This window comes from Lynx canadensis, chromosome X (assembly GCF_007474595.2).
Source record: "Lynx canadensis isolate LIC74 chromosome X, mLynCan4.pri.v2, whole genome shotgun sequence".
Taxonomy (NCBI): domain Eukaryota; kingdom Metazoa; phylum Chordata; class Mammalia; order Carnivora; family Felidae; genus Lynx; species Lynx canadensis.
The window spans coordinates 67,933,001-67,948,928 of record NC_044321.2 but is presented as its reverse complement, the minus strand read 5'-3'; the positions used below and the strand labels follow the sequence as shown (position 1 = coordinate 67,948,928).

The window sequence follows — 15,928 nt, the reverse complement described above, 5'->3', positions numbered from 1 at the left end:
TAGAAACAGACTCTTAATTATAGAGAGCAAACTGATGATTACCAGATGGGAGATGGGTGGGGATTGGGTTAAATAGGTGATGGGGATTAAGGAGGGCACTTGTGATGAGCCCTGGGTGTTTATGTAAGTGTTGAATCACTAAGTTGTACACTTGAAACTAATATTATACTGTGTGTTAACTAACTGGATTTTTAATAAAAACTTAAATATAAAGTCCACAACTATTAATGTGTTTATGTTTATGTTTATTTTGTCTTTTAGTTCTTTTAGTTTTTACTTTATATATTTAGGTCCTCTGATGTTGGATACATAAACATTTAGAATTGTTATATTGTCTTGATGGATTTGACCCCCTTATCATTGTATAATGTCCTTCTTTGTCTCTTTTTCCCCTGTTTAGATTAGTTTAATTTGTCTAAGTATAGAGATTTCTGCTTTGTTTTACAATGTGCTTGAAATATTTTTCTGTGTCTTCATATACACTCTTTGCATGTCTTTAAGCCTAAAGCAAGTGTCTTGTAGGCAGCATATTATTGGCTCATGTTTTTTTTTCCATCCATTCAGGTAATCTGTTTCTTTTACATTTACTTCTCCCATCAAGTTTAGGTTATAGATGCTGTAGTTTACATGATTTTTATATTGTGTAACCAATCACAAGTTTTGGCACTTATAGTTATTTTTTACTTTGTTCTTTTAACTTTTAAAGTATAGGTGTAAGCAAGTTATGCACCACCATTTCCATATTACAGAGTCTAACTTTATTTATATTTACTATATATAGTATTTTGTTGTTTTACTACCATATATTTACAATTACCTGTGAGTTTTATTCTACCTTTATATGTTTGTATGGTATTAGCATATTTTTAATATTATTAGTAGAACTCCCTTTAACATTTCTTGTAAGACAGGTCTAGTAGTGGTGAACTCCCTCAGCTTTTGTTTATTCAAGAAAATATTTCTGAAGGACAGCTTTGCTAGGTATAGATTCTTGGTTGACAGGTTTTTTGTTAATATTTTGAATATAGAATTCCATTATCTTCTGGCCTGAAAAGTTTCTTTTGAGATATCTGCTTATAGTCTTATAGTGGCTCCCTTGTATGTAACTTCTTTCTTCTTTCTTGCTGCTTTCAAAACCTTTCTTTGTTTGACTTTTGACAGTTTAGTTATAATGTATCTTAGTATAATCCTACTCAGGTTCAAACTTTTTTGGGTCCTTTTGGCCTCATGGATATGTCATGTTAATTTTACTCCCCAGGTATGGGACGTTTTCAGCCATTTTTGCTTCAAATATACTTTCTATACTATTCTCTTTCTGGCATTCTCATAACGTGGATATTGTTTTGTAATTGTGTCCCATAAATTCCAAGGACTTTCTTCCCTCCTTTTTATTCTTTTTTTCTTTTTGGTCCTGTGACTATGTAATTTCAAATGGTCTATCTTCTAGGTCTCTTCTTTTTTCTGCATGATTGGGTCTGCTTTTGAAGCTCTCCACTGAATTGTTCAATTTAGTCATTGTCTTTTTCAGATCTATGCTTTCTAGTGTTTTTCTGTGTTTTTCCAATGGTTTCTATTTCTTTGTTGAACTTCTCTTTTTGTTTATGCATTACTTCCCAAATTTCATTTTTTGTGTGTATTCTTGTAGTTTACTTCACTAGTTCACTTTAAAGGGATTGTTCTAAATTCTTTTTATGAATGTTCATAGATCTCCATTTATTTAGGGCCAGTTTTTGAAATTTTATTATGTTTTTTTTGGTGGTGTCATGTTTAATGATTTTCATGATCCTTGATTGTTTATTTGGTGCCTGTGCATTTGAGTAAGCAGTCTCCTCTTCCAGACTTTATAGGTTCTCTTTGGCAGAGACAGTTCTTCACCAGTCAGCTCACTTTGGGTTTCTGAATATGCCTGTTGGCAATGTCCTTGAGAATGTGGAGCTTGCTATCAGGATCTATTTTGGGGCAAGGTTACTGTGAGCTCTGAGTTCGCTGGGCTTCCCCTGGCTGAGAACAGTTGAATAGGACTGCTGGCTTGATTCTGTGTACAAGCAAGGCTGTAGGTTGTGTTCCACAGTTGCCTAGGTTCCCTGGACAGGCTGTATAGATGGTTAAGTCTGGGTACTATATTCAGTAATAGATGATACTTTGAAATGGTTCAGTATAACAGAATAGACCCCAGAGTCTTCATGTCTCCTTGTTTGTAGATTTAAATCAGGCAAGAGCGGGTACTGAATTCCCTAGCCAGATAAGGTTACCAGTTTTACTTTTGCATGGAAAGCCATGGGCTTCTGCTCTCTAAGTGCCACTTCAAGCAAGGTTGTTGGATGAACTGTTCAGCTTTCAATGTGCTCATTAGGTTCCCTGGTTGGTAAGGGTGAAGGCTGTATTCAGCCATGGAATGGGCTACAAATTTGTTTCTGTGGGTAGAACAAGAGAGCTATTTTCAAGACTGGAAAGGCTGTTTGTTTTTGGTCTTGACTCAAGTCAAACCATACCACCAAGCTACCTGACTGAATGGGGTCACTGGCTGTGCTCTGTGGATGATCAGGTTTTTCTGCCAGAGTCTGCACTCAAGTATTGCTGGGGTATGCAGCTCTCCAGGTGCTTCAGCCAGGCTTTCTTGTCAGTTGGGACTGGGAGCTACACTTAGCAGTAGGCATGGTCAGAAGTAGCTCCACTGCTGAGCATACAGGATGACCAGCCCCCAGAAGCTTCCTGTGTATTCCCAGTCAGGGTCTCTGGTCTAAGGGTCTGGAGCTATGCTCATCAATGAAAGGGGTTATTAATTAGCTCCTCTACCTGGGCAGCTTGACTCCAAACTTGGAAAAGCTCTTTATTCATGGTCTTGATTCAAGTTGACTTACTGTCCAAGTTCCCTAGCTGAACAATGCCACTGGCTTTGTTCTGTGGATGATGAGCTTTGCCTGCCACACTCTGATCTAGTGCTGCTGAGTTGTGCAGCTTCAAGGTGTTCTGGCTAACCTTTTCTGGTTAGGTATGGCTGGGAGCTACATTCAGCAGTGGGTTTGGCTATGACTCAGCCACCCTGCCTAGGTGGAGACAAACCAGACTGTAGGGTTAGAAAGCTCTTCATTCAAAGACCTGAATCAGACAGATTTGTACCTTGCTGAATTCCCTGGTCAGACTGCACAACCATGTTGGCTCTGCAGATAAGCCAATCCACTGGGTGGGACTACTACTTGGGCATTGCAGTTAGGACTTTGGTCTGCCAAATCTGAGTGCTGGTTGGTGTCAGCCCCTGTGTGTAATGAGTCACTTTTGCTGCTTTCAAGATTCCTTGTATGTGTCTTTTGACAGTTTCATTATAATGTATCTTCATGTGAATGTCTTTGAATTTATCCTAGTTACAGTTTGTTGAGCTTTGTGGATTTGTATGTCAATGACTCCTCAGTTTTGGGAAGTTTTCAGATATTATTTATTCAAATAATTTATCTTCCTCTTTCTTTTTACTTTTCCTTTTGGGGCTTCTAATAATACACATATTGCTCTGCTTGTTAATGTCTCATAAGTTTCTTTAGGCCCTGCTTACTTTTTTTCATTCTTTTTACTTTTTGCTCCTCAAACTTGATAATATCAAATTGCGTTTGTTCAAGTTTACTTATTCTTTCTTCTACTTATTCCAGTCTTCTGTCAAACTCTTTTAGTGAATTTTTCAATTTAGTTATTGTACTTTTTAGTTCCAAAAATTCCTTTTTGGTTCTCTTTATAATTTCTATCTCTTTGATGATATTCTCTTTTTGTTCATATACCTTCTTCCTGATTTCCCTTAGTTCTTTGTCCATGTTTTCCTTTAGCTCTTTGAGCATATTTAAGATAGCTGTTTTAACATATTTGTCTAGTAAGTCTTCAGGGTTTTCTTCAGGGATATTTCCTGGAGATTTTTTCCTTCGAATGGACAATGCTTTTTGTATATATCATGATTTTTTTTATTGAGTATTTGAAAAACAACTGTCTTCCACTCCTTGCATTCTGGGTCTGTGCAGTTCAAGACAATTAATTAATTAATTAGCCTGGTATAAAAGCTTAAAGGCTTTGCAGGCCTTTTCTGGGCATGTGTCTCCCCTGGTTGTATGTACATGCTTTTTACTGATCACCCTACTATTAAAAGTCTTAATTTCCCAAAGAGTCTCACTTCTGCTTCTTCTAATAAAAACTCCATGAAATTTCCTACCTTTTACAATGTGGAATTTTTTTGATTAGTCTATGGCTTGATTGCTGTAGAACTTTGACTGATTTCTAAACCTACCATAATGTTATTCTTGTCAGTCTCTATTTTTAGTGTTTCTGTGGGGGATGAAACTGTGGAGCTAATTCTTTATCTTGCTTTATCTTTATCTTTATCTTTATCTCTTTGTTGTTTGTTGTTTTAGATGACAAAGCGAATGTAGCAACTCATATAATGTTATTGCAAAAAAAAATCCAGGGTGTTTGATTTCTTTCAAATGCCTATCTTTTGGTTTAACAAAGAGATGTGTGCAAAGCAAAGACTTGGAGCTAGGTATTAAGAATGGTGGTCCAGTCTTGAAAAGATTGTAGCTTGATAAGAGCTATCAATCTTTTCCTATTATTTAAGGGACTGATCTCTGAATATACATTTAAGAAAACATTTCATTTCAGTTGTATATTTATAACTTAAAACTAACACATGATAATTTATTTTCTAAACTTAGTAAAGAATTTTTATTTTTTATAACTTATAAAAGATCTGCCCTTTATATGGGTAAAATTATAATATTTTAAAATATGTTAGAGTATAATTTTGAGGTTTACATATTTGTAATTCTGTACTCCCCAGGGCTTTGGCTCAGAAGAGAATCATTCCACATATTAACTTATATTATTTTTCTGATATCCTTCCATTATTTTTCACAATCAGTATCCCTAGGATCAGTATGGTGAAATCAGGCTAGTTATGTTATATCTGAGTACTTTTTATAATTTTATTGAAACATCTTGGAATTTGAGTTTTCCTGATTTTAATATCTTGTGCATTGTGAAATTTAACTTCTAAAATTATGTAGAAAAAAGAAAAATCCCAAATAGCATCTTGGTTTTTGACTGCACGAACTTTTCAGGCTAGTAAGATTTTCTAAATACGAATTTCTTTTAACTTAATAGAAGAAAAATTAATATGCTTAAAAATGTTAGTTGCTTTGCCAAATGTAGTATTTGAATTTCAATTTGTAAAGCTTATTTTGTTATTTCTCAAAGCTTTTCCAGACTTGGTCTAGAGATGAAAGGGAAATACATATTTTTTTTAAAAAAGCCAATATATCTTTTCTTCTTTGCTCCAGAACACATTGTTCTCTACCAGAAGCTAGTTATTCCCTCCTCCAACTGCCTACCCCCATGTAATGATCTCTTGTACATTTCCACTCTTGGCCTTTTGTTGAATTTCAGCAAGTGAAGCTAGTGTATACAGTGCACGTTAATTCAATCAACCAATCAATCAGCATATATTTATTGATTGCCTACCAAATGCCCAGCAGTGTCTTCTATGTTCTATACCTTATAACTTTAAAAGATCTAGGAAGCTCTGCTGATTAAAGCAGAATGATTGATATCTTTTATTGTTCAACTGATATCAAAACAGCTGATGGAAAGCAAAAATATAAGTTTATTATGAATCTGTTGCTGCTAAACTTTTCTGATAGACATGATTATTGTCTGGTTGTTTCAGTTAATCGAATTAAGTAGAATGTCCTGCATATGTGGAGAATTGTCTTTTAACAGAAATATTTTTGAAATCGGAATGAATGCTTTTTTGTGTATATTCTTTGTGTGACTATATACAAATAGACTAAATTGTTTTAAACATGATACCTTGCCCTTAATGATCTCATAGTCTAGCAGAAATAGAGCAGAGTCATATGTAAGATCTAAATCATGAAAATGAAATGTAGTAAAAGTTCCTTTAAAGTCCTTTAAATCATCTATAAAAGTAATTATGTATAATGTATAATTAACATTCTGATATATATTACTTATTTTAAATATAACTTTCCATGAGAAAGGTAAGTGTTTTATAGATGGATTCACAAACCTTACCTATCCATATGATGTGACTACAGTTTACATCCATATAAGTGTATTACTTCCTTTAGTGTATCTACTTTTATTTTATTTTATTATTTTTTTAGTGTTTATTTTGAGAGACAGAGAGAAAGAGAGAGAGAGAGAGAGAGAGAGAGAGCCAGCATGGGGAGAGGCAAAGAGAGAGGAAGAGAGAGAGAATCCTAAGCAGGCTCTGTGCTGTCAGCATAGAACCCAATGCAGGGCTTGATCTCATGAACTGTGAGATCGTGACCTGAGCCAAAATCAAGAGTTGGATGCTTAACTGACTGAGCCACCCAGGCGCCCTTAGTGTGTCCACATTTTTCTGTGAGATTTCCAATATTAGCACTTCCTTGCATTCACATTCAAAATTGTGACTCTCCAACTCTCTGTTTGAGCAGACCAGCCATTTGGAGAGGCAGTCTTATCATGGCCATAAAAAAAGCTATTCCAGTAATTTCCAGACTGTCTAGTCCTCTTTAATCTCCTGCACAAGACCTGTATTTAGAAGTGTATTTTATATTTCTCTCTAAATTACTACTCCCTAACTTTGTTCCAAGTCTGGATTGCCTTTTGCCTAAACTATTATAAGTTTCCATACTGATTCAATTTACTGAACACATTGAGTCAAATTAATCATCTTAATGTATAAAAATGCATTCTGACCATATAACTCATTTGCTTAAAACTTTGAATGGCTCCTCTTTTTCCATAGAATTAGATGTAAATGTACTTTGGTATTCATGGCTTGCACAAAGTAACCCCAATTCCATTTTTAATTCTAATTGAATTGACAATTCCCAAACACATCCTATCCTTTTTTTAATTTTTTTTTATGTTTATTTATTTTTGACAGAGACAGAAGAGAGACAGAGCATGAACGGGGGAGGGGCAGAGACAGAGGGAGACACAGAATCCGAAGCAGGCGCCAGGCTCTGAGCTGACATTACAGAGCCCAATGCGGGGCTTAAACTCACAGACCTCAGGATCATGACCTGTGCTAAAGTTGGACGCTCAACCGACTGAGCCCCCCAGGCGCCCCAACACATCTTATCCTTTTATTCCACTGTGCTCATGCCATTATTTTTCTCTGGAATGCTCTTTTTTATTTCTATAAAAATTCTATTCATTTTTTAAGGTTCAGCTGATATAAGTCCTCAAATTTGATGTAATTTCACCATACCTTGAACTTCTATTGCATTTCATTTATTATACTTCTCATGACACTTATAGTATTCTTTATATTAAAGTCATTTATGTATCTTTCACATCTTCCCTCTCACATTCTTGCCCTCTAGGAAATTATGTTTTACCCATCTTTTTTATTTCCTAAGTACCTAAAACAGCAACGTAGTATAGAAATTAAGTTCAAATTCATGACTTTGGAAAGTTACCTATACTTATTTCAATCATGTTTAATTTGTCAAAAAAGTTTTGAAATTCTTTTACAATTGCTTTAAGGGCCTGTGAGAATTTTTTTGGAAAAAAATTTAATGTTTATTTATTTTTGAGAGAGAGAGACAGAGACAGAGACAGAGCATGAGTGGGGGAGGGGCAGAGAGAGGGAGAGACAGAATCCCATGCAGGCTCCAGGCTCCGAACTGTCAGCACAGAGCCAGATGCGGCGCTCGAACCCACTAACACTGAGATCATGACCTGAGCCAAAGTCCACACTTAACTGACTGAGCCACCTAGGTGCCCCCTGTGAGATTTTTAAAAATACTTTCATTGGTGACAAATCTCCATTATTTGAGGTAAAATTTGACTTTGGAAAATAGTTACAATTTATTCTGAGCCACATTTAGTGAATAATATTGATGTTCAATTTGGGTTATTATATTTTCAGTTAAAACAAACAGAATATGAAATAATGACACAGAGTCTCTGGGTGTCATGAACTGCCAAGAAAAGTTCCCAAAATGTTTTCAACAATGGCAACATCATTGTAATGACTGTATAACTTCCTGTTTTCTACTTTGAAACATATAGTAGTCATTTGTATGTGTAAGTTCGAATATATTTGTTAAGTTGGTCTTGTCTCCTTGTCAATTACTTTTATATTTTTCCAAACCAGGGTATTGAAAAATGTGTTTGGAATTTAAATATCATTTAAATGATTACTATATTACCCTGCTCATTTGAAATACTATTTTTGTAGCCAGAATGGTGAGGGAAAAATCTTGTCATCACTACTGACCAAACAAAACTTCCCAACTTTGAGAGAAATATGTTTATACCATATTATTTTTCAAAAAAGCATACAAATTCAGCTGCTATACTTAGCTGTTACCAAGTTTTACCAGAAACATAAAGAACTGAAAAAAAATTGAAATAAACAAAAGAAGGTAGTTAATATAGCATTTGAATATTATGTAACTGGTGCCCCAGAATTATAAAGCAAAAAAGTGAAACTTCATCTCTTCCCAACTCACATGGAATTGATATTTGTATGTTAATGTGCTTATAGTAGTTTTCTATTTTCTTGGTTACATACACTTGACCTAAGCAGAAAAACACATTTTGTATTCTTAAAATGTATAATTCCCATTCATTTATCATGTATATTATATGCATAATTTTTTTATTTCATATGTAACTTTTTAATACTTACGGGTTTATGTTTTTTTTTTAATTTATTTTGGGAGAGAGAGCACAAGTGGGGGAGAGGAGCAGAGGGAGAGAGAGAATTTTAAGCAAGTAGCACACCCAGCACACACCCAATGTGGGGCTCAATCTCAAGACCATGAGATCATGACCTGAGACAAAATCACAAATCGGATGCTTAACCAACTGAGCCACCCAGGCGCCCCTGGGTTTGTTTGTTTTTTTTTGTTTGTTTGTTTTGTTTTGTTTTTTCTAGTTCATTTGGTTTAAAATGTTTTCTATAGCAAATTTATATAGACAGTTTGAAATTATCCTCACTAATACGTGGGAGTATGTGCAAAGAGAATCCAAAATATTTTGATATCTCTATTTTTTCAAGAGTATATTATGTGGTTATTTTGGTAGACTTACCTCTTTCATTGAGGCTAGCAGCCAAATTACTTTGTAAACATTATATTATATTCCAAGTATTAATGGGAGGACAGGAAAGTGTAAGTTTTGAAGAATTTTTTCCATCGAAATTTTCATTATCACTCAGTTTACCTTTAAAAATCAATTATTTGAAACTTCATGATCCTCAAACATTGTATTTAAGTGCCATATTACTGTAATGGGGTTTTAACTAAAATAAAATTATTTTTAATTTTTTTCTTAAAAGTATTATTTGGAGTTTATAACATTAATTTTGTTAGCCTATCCCTAGCATAGTGTTATATTTTGAACTCAAAATAAAATTTCATGTTTAGTGGCCAGGGACAGTAATAATTTACCTAAATTTTGAATAATTAAGGATTTTACTTTACAATTTGCATTAACTGTTTATCACTCCTTATCAGTAAGCATAATACTAATTCACAAGTCATCACTGAATGTAATTTATCAAAAACAATAAATGTTTGAATACCATATTCTCATCGTCACCATTTGGCAAGCCTGATTTGACTTGTCAGTGTCTCAGGAGGTATGTGGGAGGGAAGGAGAAGGCAAGTGGAGAATTTGGAGTTATCCTCCAAAACTTGTGTATTTCAGGAAAATGTATGGTGACGTTTAGGCTACTCTGTGCTATAGCCCACAGGTCCACCTTGGTCTCTGTAAACAGTCGCTGGAATCCTACTGGAGTAGTACCTATCTCCTTGTGTGCCAATGTCGATGTAATAAGGTGTTGCTGCCTATTCCTCTTAGTAGTCTCTGCTTAAAAAGGAGCTTGTAGTTATGTAGGATAAGTATAGAGAACTAATACATAGAATGATGACTATAGTTAATAATTTAATTATTATAACATATATTCCACAGAGTACTGCATTTTTATTACAATAATTTTCTTGTTCACAGATTTGTAAACCATACTTCCAGGCCCCAACAGTGCCTAGGGATTTTCTTGAATTTCCAGGGGAAATTACACTGCTTCTAAAATTTTCTTACAAATGAAAGCCCTTTAAATCTGTTGTGTTCAGTAAGGAAATGGCAAAGTCTATGTGGGGGATATGCTCTGAATGCAGACCTATGTTGACATCTTGTATGAATTCATTGGTGTTGATCAGCATTCCAAGTAGTGTCAGTGCATACCTTACTGAAATTCCATTTATTGTTTCCACAGATTTCAGGAAACCTTACTGTGCCTTGGATTACAGGGTGTTCTAGAAAAAGAGCAGTAAGTAATCCTTCATTTAAAGCAAGTTTGTTTCCCTTCTATGTTGTTAGTAAGAATGCCATTGAGAAAAATGTCATGATATTTGTAAAGTTGGCAAAATTGAACCTCGAAAAGACTGCATTATCTAAAATGACATATTTTGAGATCATAATATTTATATATATTACTAATGTAACCCTAAATAAAATGCAGTAATCAACACACCATTTAGTCTTTGAGCAGGTTTTTTCAGTTAAAAAAAAAAAAAAAACACATTCAAACAGGGCGCCTGGGTGGCTCGGTCAGTTACGTGTTGAACTTCGGCTCAAGCCATGATCTCTCGGTTAGGGGGTTTGAGTGCTGCATGGAGCTCTGTGCTGACAGCTCAGAGCCTGGGAGCGTGTTTCAGATTCTATGTCTCTTTCTTTTTCTGCCCCTCCCATAGTTGTGCTCTGTCTCTCTCTCTCAAAAATACACATTAAAAATATATAAATAAATACATTAAAATTTAAAAAAAAAACTCAAAGGTAATTAATGGGATGGATGAAATAAATAAAGTGGATTAAGAGGTACAGTTATCATGATGAACACTGAGTAATTATAGAATTTTTTAATCATTATATTGCACACCTGAAACTAATATAACACTATATTAATTATAAGTCAACAAAAAGACAATCAATAAAATATGTTTTTACATATAATTAGCCCAGTTAACTTGATCATATAATTGAATCATGATTGATATAAATATTTCAATCAAAATTAAGGAGTTTATATTATTATTTGTTATTGGTGCATTTTAGTATTTTGAGGTAATGAGTAAGTAGTATTTTAACAGTCTTATTTTGTTTTTCTGACTTTCTGTGACAACTGTTGTGACTTTTTTAATATGAAATTTACTGTTAAATTGGTTTCCATACAACACCCAGTGCTCATCCCAACAGGTAGTCTCCTCAATGCCCATCACCCACTTTCCCCTCCTTCCCACCCCAAATCAACCCTCACTTTATTTTCAGTTTTTAAGAGTTTCTCATGGTTTGCCTCCTTCCCTCTCTGTAACTATACTTCCCCCTTCCCCTCCCCCATGGTCTTCTGGTAAGTTTCTCAGGATCCACATAAGAGTGAAAACATATGGTTTCTGTCTTTCTCTGTATGACTTATTTCACTCAGCTTAACAGTCTCCAGTTCCATCCACGTTGCTACAAAAGGCCATATTTCATTCGTTCTCATTGCCAAGTAGTATTCCATTGTATATATAAACGACAACTTCTTTATCCATTCATCAATTGATGGACATTTAAGTTCTTTCCATAATTAGGCTATTGTTGAAAGTGCTGCTATAAACATTGGAGAACAAGTGCCCCTATGCATCAGTACTCCTGTATTCCTTGGGTACATTCCTAGCAGTGCTATTGCTGGGTCATAGGGGAGATCTATTTTTAATTTTTTGAGGAACCTCCGCACTGTTTTCCAGAGCGGCTGCACCAGTTTGGATTCCCACCAACAGTGCAAGAGGGTTCCCGTTTCTCCATATCCCCTCCAGCAGGTATAGTCTCCTGATTTGTTCATTTGGGCCACTCTGGTGTGAGGTGATATCTCAGTGTGGTTTTGATTTGTATTTCGCTGATGAGGAGGGGCGTTCAGCATCTTTTCATGTGCCTGTTGGCCATCCGGATGTCTTCTTTAGAGAAGTGCCTATTCATGTTTTCTGCCCATTTCTTCACTGGATTATTTGTTTTTCGGGTGTTGAGTTTGGTAAGTTCTTTACAGATTTTGGATACTAACTCTTGACCCAATATGTCATTTGCAAGTATCTTTTCCATTCCGTCCATTGCCTTTTAGTTTTGTTGATTGTTTCCTTTGTGGTGCAGAAGGTTTTATCTTCATAAGATCCTAATAGTTCATTTTTGCTTTTAATTCCCTTGCCTTTGGAGATGTGTCAAGTAAGAAATTGCTGTGGCTGAGGTCAGAGGTTTTTTCCTGCTTTCTCCTCTAGAGTTTTGATGGTTTCCTGTCTCACATTCATGTCCTTCATCCATTGTGAGTTTATTTTTGTGAGTGGTGTAAGAAACTGTTCTAGTTTCATTCTTCTGCATGTTGATGTCCACTTCTCTTAGCACCATTTGTTAAAGAGACTGTCTTTTTTCCTTTGGATATTCATTCCTGCTTTGTCAAAAATTAGTTGGCCATACTTTTGTGGGTCCAATTTGGAGTCTCTATTCTATTCCATTGGTCTATGTGTCTGGTTTTGTGCCAATACCATGCTGTCTTGATGATTACAGCTCCTGCTTTGGTCTTCTTCAATATTACCTCAGCTATTGGGGGTCTTTTGTCGTTCCATACAAATTTGAGGATTGCTTGTTCTAGCTTCGAGAAGAATGCTGGTGCAATTTTGATTGGAATTGCATTGAGTGTGTAGATGGCTTTGGGTAATATTGACTTTTTAACAATATTTATTCTTACAATCCATGAGCATGGAAAGTTTTCCCATTTCTTTGTATCTTCTTCAATTTCCTTCATAAACTTTCTATAGTCTTCAGAATACAAATCTTTTACATCTTTGGTTATGTGTATTCCTAGGTATTTTATGCTACTCGGTGCAATTGTGAATGGGATCAGTTTCTTTATTTGTCTTTCTGTTGCTTCATTATTAGTGTATAAGAATGCAACTGATTTCTGTACATTAATTTTGTATCCTGTGACTTTGCTGAATTCATGTATCAGTTCTAGTAGACTTTTGGTGGAGTCTCTCGGGTTTTCCATGTATAATATCATGTCATCTGCAAAAAGTGAAAGCTTGACTTCATCTTTGCCAATTTTGATGCCTTTAATTTCCTCATGTTGTCTGATTGCTGATGCTAGAACTTCCACCACTATGTTAAACAACAGTGGTGAGAGTGGATATCCCTGTCATGTTCCTGATCTCAGGGAGAAAGCTCTCAGTTTTTCCCCATTGAGGATAATATTAGCTGTGGGCTTTTCGTGAATGGCTTTTATGATGTTTAAGTATGTTCCTTCTATCCCGACTTTCTCAAGGGTTTTTATTAAGAAACGATGCTGAATTTTGTCAAATGCTTTCTCTTCATTGATTGACAGGATCATATGGTTGTTTTCTTTTCTTTTATTAATGTGATGTATCACGTTGATTGATTTGTGAATGTTGAACCAGCCCTGCATCCCAGGAATGAATCCCACTTGATCATAGTGAATAATTCTTATATGTTGTTGAATTCAAATTGCTAGTATCTTATTGAGAATATTTGCGTCCATATTCATCAGGGATCTTGGCCTATTCTCTTTTTTTGCTGGGTCTCATTCTGCTTGGGGAATCACAGTAATGCTGGATTCAGAGAATGAGTCTGGAAGTTTTCCTTCCCTTTCTATTTTTTGGAACAGCTTCAGAAGGATAGGTATTATCTCTGCTTAAATGTCTGGTAGAATTCCCCAGGGAAGCCATCTGGTCCTGGACACTTATTTGTTGGGAGACTTTTGATAACTGATTCAATTTCTTTACTGGTTATGGGTCTCTTCAAGTTTTCTATTTCTTTCTGTTTGAGTTCAGGAAGTGTGTGGGTGCTTAGGAATTTGTCCATTTCTTCCAGGACATTCAGTTGTTGGCATATAATTTTCCATAGTATTCCCTGATAATTACTTGTATTTCTGAGGGTTTGGGTGTAATCCATTTTCATTCGTGATTTTATATATTTGGGTCATCTCCTTTTTCTTATTGAGAAGCCTTGCTAGAGGTTTATCAATTTTGTTTATTTTTTCAAAAAACCTACTCTTGGTTTCATTGATCTGCTGGACAGTTTTTTTTTAGATTGTATATTATTTCTGCTCTGATCTTTATTATTTCTCTTCTGCTGGGTTTAGGCTGTCTCTGCTGTTTTGCTTCTATTTCCTTTAGGTGTCCTGTTAGATTTTGTATTTGGGATTTTTCTTGTTTCTTGAGATAGGCCTGGATTGCAATGTATTTTCCACTCAGGACTGACTTCGCTGCATCCCAAAGTGTTTGCATTATTGTCTTTTCATTTTCATTTGTTTCCATGAATTTTTAATTTCTTCTCTAATTGCCTGGTTGACCCATTAATTCTTTAGTAGGGTGTTCTTCAATCTCCTTTCTTTTGGAGGTTTTCCAGACTTTTTCCTGTGGTTGATTTCAAGTTTCATAGCATTGTGGTCTGAAAGTATGCATGGTATGATCTCAGGTCTTTTATACTTATGAAGGACTGTTTTGTGACCCAGTATGTGATCTATCTTGGAGAATATTCCATGTACCTTGAGAAGAAAGTATATTCTGTTGCTTTGGGATGCAGAGTTCTAAATATATCTGTCAAGTCCATCTGATCCAATGTATCATTCAGGACCCTTGTTTCCTTATTGACCCTGTGTCTAGATGATCTATCCATTGTTGTAAGTGTCGTATTAAAGTCCCCTGCAATGACCACATTCTTATCAATAAGGTTGCTTATGTTTGTGATTAATTGTTTTATATATTTGGAGGCTCCCGTATTTGGTATATAGACATTTATAATTGTTAGCTCTTCCTAACGGATAGACCTTGCAATTATTATATAATGCCCTTATTTTTCTCTTGTTACAGCCTTTACTTTAAAATCTAGTTTGTCTGATATAAGTATGGCTACTCCAGCTTTCTTTTGACTTACAGTAGCATGATAGATAGTTCTCAATCCCCTCACTTTCAACCTGAAGGTGTCCTCAGATCTAAAATGAGTCTCTTGTAGACAGCAAATAGATGGGTCTTGTTTTTTTTTTTTTAATCTATTCTGATACCCTACGTCTTTTGGTTGGAGAATTTAGTCCATTTACATTCAGTGTTATTATAGAAAGATATGGGTTTAGAGTCATTGTGATGTCTCTAGTTTTCATACTTGTAGTGATGTCTCTGGTACTTTGTGGTCCTTGCAACATTTCACTCACAAAGTCCTCCTTAGGATGTCTTGTATTGCTGGTTTAGTGGTGATGAATTCCTTCAGTTTTTGTTTGTTTGGGAAAACCTTTATCTCTCCTTCTATTCTGAATGACAGACTTTCTGGATAGAGGATTCTCAGCCACATGTTTTTTCTGTTCATCACATTGAAGATTTCTTGCCATTCCTTTCTGGCCTGCTAAGTTTCTGTAGGTAGGTCTGCCACTACTCTCATGGCTCTCTCTTTGGAAGTTAGAGTCTGTTTATCCCTAGCTGCTTTCAGAATTTTCTCCTTATCCTTGTATTTTTCCAGTTCCACTATAATATGTCAAGCAGAAGATCGATTCAAGTTACGTCTGAAGGGAGTTCTCTGTGCCTCCTCGATTTCAATGTCTGTTTCCTTCCCCAGATCAGGGACATTCTCAGCTATTATTTGTTCAAGTACACCTTCAGCCCCTTTCTCTCTTTCTTCCTCTTCTGGAATTCCTATGATGCGGATATTCTTCCATTTGATTGCATCACTTAGTTCTCTAATTCTCCCCTCACACTCCAGGATTTTTTTTTATCTCTCTTTTTCTCAGCTTCCTCTTTTTCCATAATTTTATCTTCTAATTCACCTATTCTCTCCTCTACCTCTTCAATCCATGCTATGGCTGCCTCCATTTTATTTTGCACCTCATATAGCTTTT

At 35.4% G+C, this 15,928-nt stretch overlaps 1 protein-coding gene across 1 annotated transcript in view; it reads left to right on the top strand.

Annotated features, from left to right (window-relative positions):
• The window catches only part of HDX (highly divergent homeobox), a 154,763-nt gene that overhangs the window by 15,861 nt on the left and 122,974 nt on the right, over positions 1–15,928 (top strand). The window contains exon 3 of the mRNA XM_030306310.1: positions 10,274–10,327. Coding sequence (XP_030162170.1) covers positions 10,274–10,327 — 54 coding nt within the window. The remainder of the gene's footprint in view (positions 1–10,273; positions 10,328–15,928) is intronic.